This window comes from Anomaloglossus baeobatrachus, chromosome 9 (assembly GCF_048569485.1).
Source record: "Anomaloglossus baeobatrachus isolate aAnoBae1 chromosome 9, aAnoBae1.hap1, whole genome shotgun sequence".
Classification (NCBI taxonomy): domain Eukaryota; kingdom Metazoa; phylum Chordata; class Amphibia; order Anura; family Aromobatidae; genus Anomaloglossus; species Anomaloglossus baeobatrachus.
The window spans coordinates 38,602,046-38,617,007 of record NC_134361.1 but is presented as its reverse complement, the minus strand read 5'-3'; the positions used below and the strand labels follow the sequence as shown (position 1 = coordinate 38,617,007).

Genomic DNA, 14,962 nt, shown 5'->3' with positions numbered 1-14,962 from the left:
CTGCTTTGTGGCTACTGTACAGATTTGCTGAATTCTTAGAATCCTTCCAAAATATAGACATTTTTCGCAAACAAAACATGAGTACTATGGTAGCCTGGATTTACAGTGTGGAACAGAAAACAGCACATTAATGGTAATCAGCAGAAGAGGCGAAAGAGAGTGAAGAGCCTTTATTATGTAAACATTCCGCAGCATTCCGCTGATGATCCGAAGATCAAGGAAAACATCTGCTTTCCTGAGGAATTCTGAAAATAACACTGCCACCATCATGTCTCACCGTAGGAAGTAGGCATTTTTCTAAATTCATGTTTCTGCAAATGATGAAAAAGAGGAAACAACATCTCTGCACGCGGCGCTCATACTCATACTGAATAAATAGAAACGCTTTGGAAATGTTGCTTCCTTTTTTTCTTCATTTGCATATTATTAACATGTCTATCCAGTCTGTGATTTACATAATTAAAAAACTTTTCCTTCTTTTTTCTACAATTTCAATGTTGAGTGGTATATACAGGTTCAGTATAAATTAGTACACCCTTGTGATGGTGGAATATGGTAGGTTGTGTATAATTTTGTGTAGATTCGTATTTTAGACGTGGTGCTCTGTCCATTCTGTGTACATTGTCCTGTTAAGTTAGGTTAATCACCCCCTGCCGGGCTTTTGTCCCTAAGTCTGGGGGAGGGGCTTCTGGGATCCACCAAACTCTCTGCTTACCTGGGAAATTATTCAGTCAGTCTGAGAACTTCAAGAGAGAAGCAGGAAGATTCATCCTCTGTGGGAGAAGCTGAGGCTCCCCAGAGAGACTTGGACATTTATCACTTACTGGACTGTATCCGTGTTCCTGAACTATCTTACCCTCTGTATAGTGGATTATTTTATGGACCATGTCATTTTGCTTGGAATGAAGGATCTTTGGATTGTTCATCCATCTCTCGCTCTGTTGATTGTGTGAAATGGGAGAAGGATCCTCTTTGAAAAGTAAGATTTTAATCAATATCTCACTGAAGACAAGAACAATTTCCAATATTTTGACAAGACTGGGTTTCAGAGAACATCTATTAAACCATAACATGAAAGTAAGGGCAATAATTTAACTTTCATTACTCAAATTAGCCGATGGAAAAATTAACACAACTCACATTGAAAACTACTACATCTAGACTTTTGTTTGACCATGATTATTAAGGAGCGCACCAAGCCTAGGCCTGGAATGAACAAGTTGGCGACATATTGCAGCCTCTGTCTTTTTTTCATTTTTCAAGAGCGACCTCTTTTAGAGCTTGGGTGGTGGATGAAAAGTGATGACAACTTGTCTCTTCAGAACTCCCCATAGGTGTTTTGTTGGGCTCAGATCAGGAGACACTTGGTCACTGAATCACTTTCACCCTGTTCTTCTTCAGGAGGCAACAGATGTGTCCTTTGGATCATTTTTGTCATATCTCCATCAGAGCCTTATACTGTGATATCTCTTTTTTCGCCAGGCGCCGCTTCGCGGTATTCACTCTGCGTGTGGTGCTGATGATAGAAGAGATGTGGGAAACCAGAAGCTCTGGATGGCACAGGCTCTGTTCATGCACTAAGCATAGGGTGGCTGGGATCTGCAAAGCTGTGCAGTCTGACCGTACGGGTGTGTGTGCTGATCATCTGGAGGTATCAGCTTCTTGCTTTAGTCAACTAGAAAGCACCACACCATACTAAAGCTCACAGCAGTAAGGCTGGAGTCACAAATGTGTGCAACTCACATGTGGAATGGATCGCATTGCCCGGCACGGCCAGCTACTCTCTGGACAGGAGCAGGTCAGCTGCTGAGCCACTCCTGTCAGTGGTGGGGGTGGCCGGTCTGGGTGATGTGATCCGATGCATGTGCAAGTTACATGCAACTGTGACTCCAGCGTTACTGCTGGAAGCTGATAGATATAGCTTGTGCTTCCCTGGTTGAGGTCTCTAGTTTCTGCCCCTGCTTAGTATTAGTGTATTCCTGTTTGACCCCGGCTTGTATTCTGATGCACATTCTGCCTGTTATTTTGCACCTTTTCTGCCTTCTTGGCTTTGACTCGGCTACCTGACTCGTGCCATCCAGCACCAGCGTACAGCAGCTTATTCAGTGGCCCCAGCTCTTGAACCCTGTACAAGGGTTAAAGTTCGAAGGCTTGGGCACTCCCTGGGATCTGGTAAGCAGAGTGGCTTGTGCTAATAAGCTTGTCCGTGGTAGCCATTTTAGAGCAACCACTGATAGAACTACATTCCAATTATCATCATGTTGGAAAAGTGCACGTCTACCAAGAGCCCAGAGTGATGGGAAGATCTTCTCCTTCATTATCGAGCAAGAGCAGTACATCTTTGAATTCATGATAACATCAATGAAATGTAGCTCCCTGACACCTGCAGCTCATACAGCCCTAGAAAATGACACTGCCACCATCATGTCTCACTGTAGGAAGTAGGCATTTTTCTAAATTCATGTTTCTGAATAATTATTATGGTCCGAAAGGGACACCTGCCTATTTTGTTGACAAGATAAGAACATTTTCATCTGCCTAAATATTCAGGTGAAAGCTCATCATGATTTACCCCTTTCCTTCTATACATTTAGTTCTACCAGTACCAACTCTTTGTTCTAGCCCTGTGAAATGGACTATACTGATTACATTACAGGGGTTCCCTGCTCTCTGGAAACCTCATTACAAAGCTGCAGTTTCTTTTGCATAAATTAGCTGGGTTTTACTCACCCTCCCCAGGTCCAGCGTTGCATTTTCGCTACCATTCTTAAAGTCTGTTATTGTTTACATTGCTGACATCATGTTGACCATGTTGCAGCCAATCAGTGAGCTCAGTGACTCTGCCCAAGTGGCTGTTCACTGATTGGCTGCAGTGTGGTCAACATGATGTCAGCAATGCAGACAATAACAAGCACTGGGGACAGTGCCAGAGGTACTGAGACTCAGCGCTGGACCGGGGAAGGGGGAGTAAAGTACTTTTTTTGTTTGTTTGTTTTTAAACAAATTGTAGCTTTGCAAAGGGTTTTACGATAAGATAATTTGTTAAAAGGGTTATGTGATCCTCTTTTTTTTTTTTTTTTTACAAATGGTGTACCGCATACCGTAAAATATTGGAACGTGTCAGAGTCCAATATTGTCAATAACCTAAAATGATAACAAATGTGGTAATGGATTTTCTATTGTGTTCACTACCATTGTGGTAAGACAGTACTAAAAATACAATAAAAAAATGATTTTTTTTTGTACAAATAAGTCTCTGTATTGCTTTATCAGTTGATTTCATTCCAACATTAATGCAGCTTTATTATTTTTTAAGTTCTGACTTTCCTTTGTGCAAGAAGTTCATCTTCAGCTCAGAAACGAGGGACGACCTTCATCTGGTATGAATGGGGTCTTGAAGCATTGGTGTTGGGCTCGGGTCTTATACTCAGGGTCTTTCTGTCTACGGTGGGTTCCAAGGTGAATTTCTGCAGTATGGAGGTCAGAAAGAGGAAGAGCTCCATGCGAGCCAGGCCTTCTCCCATACACATGCGTTTGCCTGAGAAATCACAAGAGGGCACAAGAAGTCAAGCTTAGGTACTCCCATTAGAATAAATGGAACAGTAGTGGACAACATCCACCAGAACTTCATTCTGAAGAGCTCCAGTTCTTGGGATGACCAAAGACCACCAGTTGGAATGTTATTCCCATTACACAGACAAATAACAAGTATTGGCACTCATAGATTTCTCTTTTCATCCTCCTCTTCTTTATTTTAAATCATAGTGCAAATACACCATAAAAGGGACGCGTTTCGGTCAAAAGGATAACATGATCTTTCTCAAACTCAGCCTCAGAGAAAGGTCATGTTATCCTTTTGACCGAAACGCGTCACATTTATGGTGTATTTGCACTATGATTTCAAATAAGGAAGAGGAGGATGAAAAGAGAAATCTACGAGTGCCGATCCTTGTGATTTATTTGAATTGTGGAGGCCATCCAGCGATACGTGCACCGCAGTATTGGGACTGCCTGCCTGTCTCTTTCAAAGTGGACTATCACACAGACAAGGGATAGCCTTCAAACTTTAGAATACCCCCTTAAAGGCAATCTGTCAGTAGGTATTTGCTACCTCATCTCAGAGCAGCATGATGTACTGTAGGTAAAGAGGCCCTGAGTTTAATGATCTATCACTTAGATTAGTGTCTGCAGCCATTCTGACACAGTGACAGATTTTAGATTTTGCATGTAGCACTGCTGGGACAGCTATCCTCACCCACACCAGGATTTCAATGTACATTTCCATAGGCAGAAGCTGCTAACACAAAAAGGGGCGGAGTCAGACTATAACTCATGAGCTGCTGAGACCCACTAATGATAAAGATAAGAGGCTTAAGCTAACATTGCAAGTAAACAAAAACAGACTGTGAAACTTTGTAATATGTTATTAGAGAAGAGGGTTTTGGTGAGGAAGAAAGAAAATTGAGTAGCAACTAGCTATTAATAGGTAATTAAAATTGTGGTAATTGTTCTTTTTTCACCCACTTGGATAAATATTTTATATTGCAATTTAGGTGGAACCAGTATCCAGGTGAAAAAATTCATTACGTGACATTCCGCCTTTGTGGTAAATGTGTTCATGATCTTTTTTTCATAATGGACAGAGTATCAGAAATCAGTGGCTTATTTGTTGAGCAAATAAAATGAAACTACCTAATCTTTATATCATATGATATCATCTCTTGGTAGAGAGTCAGATGCACCCATACGTATTAGATGGTTGGTGGGATTTCATGCAATAGGTAGTGATGAGTGAGTGTGCTCACCACTGGGGAATACTTGATCAAGCATTGGGGTGCTCGGGTACATTCATACTCGATCGAGTATTGCGGGTGTTCGAGCGCCATGATCAAGTCCCCACCCTGCATGTTAGACAGCCAAACACCATGCGGGAATTGCCTGCCATACACAGTAAAGCCAAAGCCATGTTGGTTACTGGCATTCTTATGATTGGCTGGCCACATTGTGTCATATATTACATGTGTTACATGAGACATGTCTTATATGGTTATTGGGTCCTTCCCAGCCTAAAAATATCAGCTTGCAGCTGCCCTGTAATAGAAGCAACACATTAGATATGCCAATTCTGGCGCTTTGCCCTAGTGTGGTGGCAATTGGGGTAATATTCTTGGGGGTTGTTGTCAGCTGTGTAATGTCAGCTGGCATCTAGCCCAGGGGTTAATAATTGAGAGGAGTCTATTAGACACTCCCATTACTAACCCAGTAATAAAAAAAAATACAAACAAAGGAAAAAATAGCTATCTGAATAAAGACTCCCCCACACTATCCCTCATGCAATTTATTATAAAAATGTTCCCATGAAATTCTGTTGTAGTCCACTTTCCCTTAATGCAGCTCTGGTGACTGTGAATAGCAGTAAAGTAAAGCTATTCATGGCTACCAGGTAGTGACGACAACTCTCATCAGCATCACTAGGTCTCGCTGAGCGCAGCATTGAGCCGACGGCTCTGATGAGACCTTTTTCACTACCCGGCACCTGTGAATAGCTGTATTTTACTGCTATTCACAGATGCCAGAGCTGCATTTGAGGAACATGGAGTACTATGGAATTTCGAGGGAACATTTTTGATATGAGGGATAGTATGGTGGAGTCTTTATCTGAATAAACTATTTTTTTACTGTGTGTAGGGTTTATTTGGATTACTGGGGTTAGTAATGGGGTGTCTGATAGATGCCTCTCATTGCTAAACCCTGGGCTTGATGCTTAATTTTGTGAATTAATGATCAGTCCTGGAGGATAGAGAAGATGATTTTCTCTCATAAGATATAATGCAAAGTTTCTAATTTTCACTTGTACTATTGATTTCTGAGAAAGAAAACCAAGAATAAACAAAGGTAGTCTTTAAATTCAGTCATAGTTTGGAGATTTTTTTTTGCCATAATCATGTAATAATCTCTTACCTATAGAGAAGGGTATAAATCCATCACTTTTTTTAAAGCCGCCTTTCTCATTAAGGAAGTGTCCGGGATCAAACTTCTCTGGGGTTTTGAAATACTTAGAATCTTTTAAGACAGAGGTCAGGACTGGGAACACAAAGCTTCCCTGAAAAATAATGTATATGCAGCTGTAGAAAGATAGGAAGCTGAAGAGTAGAAGAAAACCATTAAGATCAGCACAACGTTTTCAGATAGACCGGTAACTCTGAGGTAAAATGACTAACTACTGTATAAAAAAAGAGGAGTGCAAAGGCTGCTTTACATTCAGCGTAATTGCTAGCAATGTCACTAGCGATCGCACCCACCCCCGTCGTTCATGCGTCACGGGCAAATCGCTGCCCGTGACGAACTATATCGCCGGTACGCGTCACACCCACATACCTTCCTAGCGACGTCACTGTGGCCGCCGAACAAACTCTTTTTTAAGGGGGTGGTTTGTTCAGCATCACAGCAACATCACACAGCGGGCCACCAATAGAAGTGGAGGGGCAGAGAGCAGCCGCATGAACGTCACTCCGACCTCGTTGCCGGAGGACGCAGGTACGCTGTTGTTCGTCGTTCCCGGGATGTCACATGTAGCAATGTGTGCTGCCTCAGGAATGACGAACAACCTGCGTACCAAACGAGCAACGATTTTTGGGAAACGAACGACGTGTCAACAACGAACGATTTTGAGCACTTTTCGGATCGTTAGCGGTCGCTGGTAAGTGTCACACGCAACGAGGTTGCTAACAAGGCGTTACGAATTCCGTGACCCCAGCGATATACCGTTAGCGATGTCGCTGCGTGTAAAGTGGCCTTAAGAGTTAAAGGAAAAATAATTAAATGTTGGAATTGATTCATCAACTTAAAAGAGAGCAACTGGTCATACTCGCCAAGTCTCCTGGATTGATCAGGTGTTGGAGATGAGCAAACCCAAACAGTAATGTTCGGAAGCATACCGTACATCGGGTGTCTGGGTCTCGGTCTCGAACACGGACTTTTTAAAAAAGTATGTGTCCAAGTTCGGGTGCTGTTCATATGTTAATAAAGTTTGTTAAAAGACTGCAGCACAGCCAATCAACAAGCTTTATTGCACGCGGAAGTTGCCTGTGAACAATAAAGAAAAAAAAATTAAGCGGGCTTACAGCTATTTTTGATAACCAGCAAAGGTAAAGCAGACAGCTGGGGGCTGTTATCAGCAGGCTGGGAAGGTCCATGGTTATTTGGCCCTTCCCAAACTATAAACAGCAGCCTGCAGCTGCCCCAGAAGTGGCACATGCACTAGATGCACCAATTCTGGTGCTTTGCCCGGCTCTTCCGAGTGTAGAGTTAAAAAACAAAACACATACACAAGGAAAAAAGCTCTCATTCACCAATTTATTTAATTAAAAAAATTCTTGACGTTCTTGACGTTCCCACATAATCCACACAGTGAATAAACTCTTCCCCACACTACATCATACACCAGTTTAATAATTAAAAAGAAATCCTGGAAGTTCTGACAAAATCCAAAGAATGATGTTTAACTATGTCCATCGATTTCTATGGAGTTTTGTTACGAGAATGTTATAAGAACGAGGCACCATTGGAATCTATGGAAGTTGTGGGACATTACTCTTTGGATTACATCGGAACTTCCAGGCTTTATTTTGAAGTAATCATTTGGTGAACGAGGTAGTGTGAGGGTGAGTTTGTTCACAAATTGGATAACGTCGGAACATCAAGATTTTTTTTATTCAATACATTGATGAATAAGGGGGTGTTGGGGAGTGTTTATTAAAATAAACTTTTTTTTCTGTGAATGTTTTTTAACTCTATACTTACTGGGTTTCTGATAGACACCTCTCCATTACTAACTCCTGGGCTTGATGCCAGCTGTTGATTCACAGCTGACATCAGTCCCAAACGTTTTACCCTGATTGCCACTGCACCAGGGCAATCAGAAAGAGTTGGGCGAAGCACCAGAATTGGCGCATCTAATGGATGCGCCACTTCTTGAGTGGCTGCTGACTGCTATTTTCAGGCTGGGAAAGCCCAAATAACCATGGGCCCTCATACCCTCATAATACCAGCCCCCAGCTATCTGCTTTACCTTGGCTGGATACCAAGAATAGGGGGGACCTCATGCCGTTTTTTTAATTATTTATATAAATAATTTAAAAATGGAGTGGGATACCCGTTATTTTTGATAACCAGCCAAGGTAAATCTAACAGCTAAGAATTGCAGCCCACAGTTGTTTGCTTTACTTGCACTGGATATCAAAAATAGGTGTGACCCTACATACCTTCTTTTTGATTATTTAATCCCTATCCATATTTGTTTGCAAGGCAATTGCCCCCATCTTGCCGCCCCCTAGCACTTACTATGACCACTTTACAGGACAGAAGTTCAGGTCTCCATTGTCTTATATGAGGTTTGAGGTCCAGGGTCAAGTTTGGGTCAAGTCTAGGTCCCCGAACTCAACTTTTAACTAAAGTCTGATGGAACCCAGTGAACCCGAACTTCCATGGGTCTGCTCATCCCTAGTCAGGAGGCTTCTGGGAAAAGAGAAAACATTCCGGACTACTAGAAAAATATGCACATTTCCAGGTAGCATAATGTTCCTCCTGCTCCAGTGTCTCAGGAAGGTGAGGACCAAGGCCTGGAATATAGGAGAATGAACAGGAAAGAAAATGGCTCTTCAAATGGATACGATAACAACCGAACATTTGCATTGGCGCATGTGCCGCTAAACTAAACATCTTCCTGAAATCAGAATAGCAAAACATTGTCAGGTCTGGTCAATAAGACAAGCATACTGCACCTTAGGAATGTGATATCCTCTGAAAGTTGTGTCCTTGCTGGTTGAGTGTGGTAATCCTGTCGGGGCGATATCAGCAAATCTCTGGATCTCGTGGATTACGGCTTCTGTATACGGCATGTTACTCCTGTCTTCTATTGATGGACAACGTTCTTTGCCTATTATAGTATCAATTTCTTTGTGCATCTTCTCTGAAATATACAAAATGGAAATAATATTTTTTAGTCTAACATCTTTATATAACTAAAAACTAGTTCTGGGGAAAATATTGGCGTAACATTCGCGTAACGTTCCTTACCGATAAGATATTATTTTTTTGTGTAATCACAATAAAAAAAACACATAAAAAGGATAGTAAACATGGACCCCAAACCGGCCATCGCTAGAGAAGACGGTACATAGGTGGCATGTAGACTGTCGCGGGGCGGTATTAGTGGGCGAGGGATTGACTTCGGCTCGCTACATGAAAAAGTTGGTCCTGGCTGGGTGTGTGGACTTGTCTCGTGTGGGCTGTACATGCGTGCAGGCCACATATTGCTGCTGATGTCACCTGGCCAGGACTGGATGATGACTCAATTCCACAAGGAGGCTACTACTTCCTTTTAAACAACACTTTACTCAATGGTTCATCTTCAGCAACAACTTTACACACCAGATAGCAGGCACAGTATCTTCCAGCATGTTTCAATTGTTCATGACATATTCAGACCCAGTCTCCATTCACATTGGATTGGTTCTGATCTTAGTAGTCGTGTGAGTCCCAGTACAACCCAGCCCAACGTTACAGTCCAATTCATGTCGGTCACCTTCCCTTCTAATGGCTCCACATCCAGTCTTCTCGTAGAGGAGGAGATCGGGGATTCTGTCACTATGGCCAGAGTAAAGCCTTGTTCTGCTAGACACTTCCATATCTACATCTCTTCTCCTAGTTGATGAGGGGGGTAGGGGATAGCCAATAGTGCCGGAGTAGAGCCTTGCACTTTCAGACATTTTGGGAGACTCCATCCTGGAAAGTCATCTCTGCTCACATCTCAGTCCGTTCAGACCCATTTCCTTTCAGGCTTAAAGCCTAGTCGCTAAAGTCCCGTTCTCCGCACCCTTCTATCTGATGCCAGTCCGAATAGAAGCTGGACTCTATCCTCAGAGTTCTTTAGCATTCGGTGTCTCGTTAAGTACTCAAGGATCATGATATCTAGACTAAAGTCTTCTTTCTTCTTTTACTGCCACAAGTCCCCACTGTATGCAACTTTCACAACCTACAGACTATCCGTCCATATCTATCACATGCTAGATCTTCACTATGTCTTCTAGAATGAACCATCTTTTACCCTATCAGTTAACCCCTCCCATTGTAGGTTAATCCCAACACATAACTGTTTCTTACCCTAAAGTCTGGCAACTACATGTCAAAGTGCTATACATTATACAGAGGTCTAAGGGGAAAACTCTTTTCCTTGCGGAGAGCTGACAAAACAATCTGTCTGCCAGTGAGGCGTCTTATAGCTGCAATGCTTCTCTGGGAAATATTCAAATTGTCCCGTCAGGGAGGAAGGAGAAGAACTCTAGTGCCACCTATTGGAATTAGCAATCCTAAAAGTAAAAAGTGGTCATTTAATGAGCTTTTTCGTGTGACTAAGGCCCCTTTCACACAGTTTTTTGCCATTATTCACAATCCGTCGAATTTTGAAAAAAACGGATATGGCGACTGATGCCACTGGATTCATTTTTTTTCTCATCGACTTGTGATGGATGTCCTCATGTTTCATCCGTCGTTCGACAGATCTGTTGAAAAATGTTTGTCCGTTGGAAGGAGATGACGTACACAGTAATGTTTTTCGTATACGTCGAAAACACAGACGGTGACGGATCCGTCGCCGTCCATCGTTTTGTAGAATGGAAGCCTATGGGCGAAGGATCCATTGTCATCCTGAAAAAACTGGTACGACGGATCTTTTTTGTAGACGGATCCGTCGCATTAGTGTAGCCACAATCTGCGACGGATCTTTCGATCCGTCGAGAAAACGGATTGTGACTGATGGCAAAAAACTGATGTGTGAAAAAGGCCTTAGGATTTATGCCAGATCAGAACCTCAATTTGCAGACATGGTGTTTCAGGGTGATTGCCCCTCGTCAGTGCAAAGTATGAGATCTGATTTTTGGATGTATGAGAAGCTATTGTGAGGTCTAAGGGGAAAACTTTTCTCCTTGCGGAGACCTGACAAACAAGTCTGGCTACCAGTGAGGGGTCTTATAGCAGCAATGCTCCTCTGGGAAATATTTAAGTTGTCTCTTCGGAGAGGAAGGTTGAGGTTCTGATCTGGCTTAAATCCTAAGTCATATGAAAAGGCTCGTTAAAGGGCCACTTTTGATTTTTATTATTGCCACTTCCAATAGGTGGCGCTAGAGTTCGTCTTTTTCCTTCCTGAAGAGACAATTTGAATAAATTATACATGAACACATTACAGTACATCACATTACAATCAGACAATACAATCCACATTATCAACACAGTTCATATAATAAAATATTTACTAAAGACGCAGGTCACAATTCACATTACACCACACGACAATACAAAAGCATGACTGAAGTCTTCAAATGAAAAAATGCGAAAGTACCCAGTCCCCCTCCTTACATGCACACGACCTTACTGAAAAAAGACAATACCCCTCTCCCCTTTGTGTGAGTCCTACCACCAGATGGCAAATATTCATACAATTAGTGCTAAAGTATAACAATCATAAATGGAGATATCAAACCAAATTCCACCAAGCATCACATAAAAAAGAGTTGTAACCACAACGGGAAAAAATCCATAGCTCACAAAATAATATTATATGTAGAAATGATAAAAGTTCACGCTCTATTCTCATGGACCACTTTATGTTTACCGAAGTTAAAAAAAATACTATGGGTATAACAGGTAACCAGAATAGAGTAGTGTCAGATAACACAAATAATACAATAAATAAAAATAATATTTGATGATGAAGATGAACAGTATTCCATTTCTTGGTCTCATGGTGATGATATTTTCACAAGGTTTAGTTTTTAGTGTTATATTCTGGATAGAGTGTTATCTATATATATAATTGCCTTATTCTGTCTGTCTGTCTGTCTGTCTGTCTGTCTGTCTGTCTGTCATGCTCCGAAATTGTGTCCTTACGGTGACACAAAGCTGATTGGCCGCTGGGCTCGCCATGGCCCCGCCCCCCCACACGGATTGGCCTCTCGCCCCGGCTCTCTGCAGGCCCCGCCCCCCTCACGCAATGCACGCTCGCTCTGGCCTAACTGACACGGGGCTCCGATTCCCAGGTGAGTACACACACACATCACACTCACTCTCACACACACCTCACACATCACATCCACACATCACATCCACACACACCTCACACATCACATCCACACATCACATCCACACACACCTCACACATCACAACATGCTGGGATATCGCTTGCTTCTACACCGGCTCTGTCAGGATCCCGGCAGCTCCACACATAACCTTGCGATGCTGGGATCTTAACGGAGGCCGTGAAAGCTGGTAACCATTATACACATCGGGTAACTAAGGTCCCTTAGTTACCCGATGTGTATCATAGTTACCAGTGTACACCGGCTCACACTCACTCTCACACACACCTCACACACACATCACATCGCATCCACACATCAAGGTCCTGCAGCTGCGGAACATACATAACATAACAGCACACACACACAAATCAGATCACACTCACACATACCTCACACATCACATCGCATCCAAATACTCACAACATCCTGGGATATCGCTTGCTTCTCGGCGGCGATATTGTGCTGTGAGCTTCCAGGACCTGACGGAGGATCACATGGCCAGAAGCATGTGATATCCCCGGATGTTGTGAGTATCAGCGCGTATGTGCAATATCGTCAGTGTCTGTGTGTGTGAGTGTATGCGATCGGGTGTGTGTGAGTGTATGCGATCGGGTGTGTGTGAGTGTATGCGATCGGGTGTGTGTGAGTGGATGCGATCGGTTGTGTGTGTGAGTGGATGCGATCGGTTGTGTGTGTGAGTGGATGCGATCGGTTGTGTGGGTGAGTGGATGCGATCGGTTGTGTGGGTGAGTGGATGCGATCGGGTGTGGGTGAGTGTCGGCAGAGGAGCACGGCGTGCTGGAGGAGGCTGGGAGCAGAGAGGCTGATCTTGGGGAAGGCTGGGAGGGGGAGGCTGATGCTGAGGGAGGCTGGAAGGAGAGAGGCTGAGCAAACGTGCTCCATCCGCCATACTGCGCACTCCCCATCGTGCTGCATCCCCCATGCTGCGCACTCCCAAACGTGCTCCATCCGCCATGCTGCGCACTCCCCATCGTGCTCTATCCGCCATGCTGCACACTCCCAAACGTGCTCCATCCGCCATGCTGCGCACTCCCAAACGTGCTCCATCCGCCATACTGCGCACTCCCCATCGTGCTCTATCCGCCATGCTGCACACTCCCAAACATGCTCCATCCCCCATGCTGCGCACTCCCAAACGTGCTCCATCCGCCATGCTGCGCACTCCCCATCGTGCTCTATCCGCCATGCTGCACACTCCCAAAAGTGCTCCATCCGCCATGCTGCGCACTCCCAAACGTGCTCCATCCGCCATGCTGCGCACCCCCCATCATGCTCCATCCGCCATGCTGCGCACTCCCAAACGTGCTCCATCCGCCATGCTGCGCACTCCCAAACGTGCTCCATCCGCCATGCTGCGCACTCCCAAACGTGGTCCATCCGCCATGCTGCGCACTCCCAAACGTGCTCCATCCGCCATGCTGCGCACTCCCCATCGTGCTCTATCCGCCATGCTGCACACTCCCAAAAGTGCTCCATCCGCCATGCTGCGCACTCCCAAACGTGCTCCATCCGCCATGCTGCGCACCCCCCATCATGCTCCATCCGCCATGCTGCGCACTCCCAAACGTGCTCCATCCGCCATGCTGCGCACTCCCAAACGTGCTCCATCCGCCATGCTGCGCACTCCCAAACGTGGTCCATCCGCCATGCTGCGCACTCCCAAACGTGGTCCATCCGCCATGCTGCGCACTACCAAACGTGGTCCATCCGCCATGCTGCGCACTCCCAAACGTGCTCCATCCGCCATACTGCGCACTCCCAAACGTGCTCCATCCGCCATACTGCGCACTCCCCATCGTGCACCATCCGGCATGCTGCGCACTCCCAAGCGGATGGAGCATGATGGGGGGTGCGCAGCATGGCGGATGGAGCACGTTTGGGAGTGCGCAGCATGGCGGATGGAGCACGTTTGGGAGTGCGCAGCATGACGGATGGAGCACGTTTGGGAGTGCGCAGCATGACGGATGGAGCACGTTTGGGAGTGCGCAGCATGCCGGATGGTGCACGATGGGGAGTGCGCAGTATGGCGGATGGAGCACGTTTGGGAGTGCGCAGTATGGCGGATGGAGCACGTTTGGGAGTGCGCAGCATGGCGGATGGAGCACGTTTGGGAGTGCGCAGCATGGCGGATGGACCACGTTTGGGAGTGCGCAGCATGGCGGATGGAGCACGTTTGGGAGTGCGCAGCATGGCGGATGGAGCACGTTTGGGAGTGCGCAGCATGGCGGATGGAGCACGTTTGGGAGTGCGCAGCATGGCGGATGGAGCACGTTTGGGAGTGCGCAGCATGCCGGATGGAGCACGTTTGGGAGTGCGCAGCATGGCGGATGGACCATGTTTGGGAGTGCGCAGCATGGCGGATGGAGCACGTTTGGGAGTGCGCAGCATGGGGGATGCAGCACGATGGGGGGTGCGCAGCATGGGGGATGGAGCACGATGGGAGGTGCACACCTCCCCCCAACACACACACACACGCGCACTGCACAACACACACACACTAGGAATCACAAACAACGCCCTACACAGACACCCACACACACAGACAACGCTGCACACACAAATATACGCACATGCTGCACAACACACACATTGCTCAAAACATACCTCCCCCCAAAACACACCACACACACACAAACCGCACAACACACACACACACACACAACGCTACAGACACACAGCGCTCCACAAACAACGCAACACACGCAACACACATACAACACCGCTCTCACCCCCCGCGACACTCAGAACATGTACAGCGCCCTACACAAACACTTGGTAACTACACACAACAACATCTATATAT

At 45.3% G+C, this 14,962-nt stretch overlaps 1 protein-coding gene across 1 annotated transcript in view; it reads right to left on the bottom strand.

Annotated features, from left to right (window-relative positions):
* Positions 1-172: 172 nt before the first annotated feature.
* Positions 173-14,962, bottom strand: part of LOC142251065 (cytochrome P450 2A4-like) — a 38,338-nt gene continuing 23,548 nt past the window's right edge. Inside the window, exons 7-9 of the mRNA XM_075323567.1 lie at positions 8,784-8,971; positions 5,962-6,103; positions 173-3,538 (exon numbers count right to left, since the gene is read on the bottom strand). Of these exons, the coding sequence (XP_075179682.1) occupies positions 3,354-3,538; positions 5,962-6,103; positions 8,784-8,971 (515 nt within the window). The 3' untranslated portion in view covers positions 173-3,353. The remainder of the gene's footprint in view (positions 3,539-5,961; positions 6,104-8,783; positions 8,972-14,962) is intronic.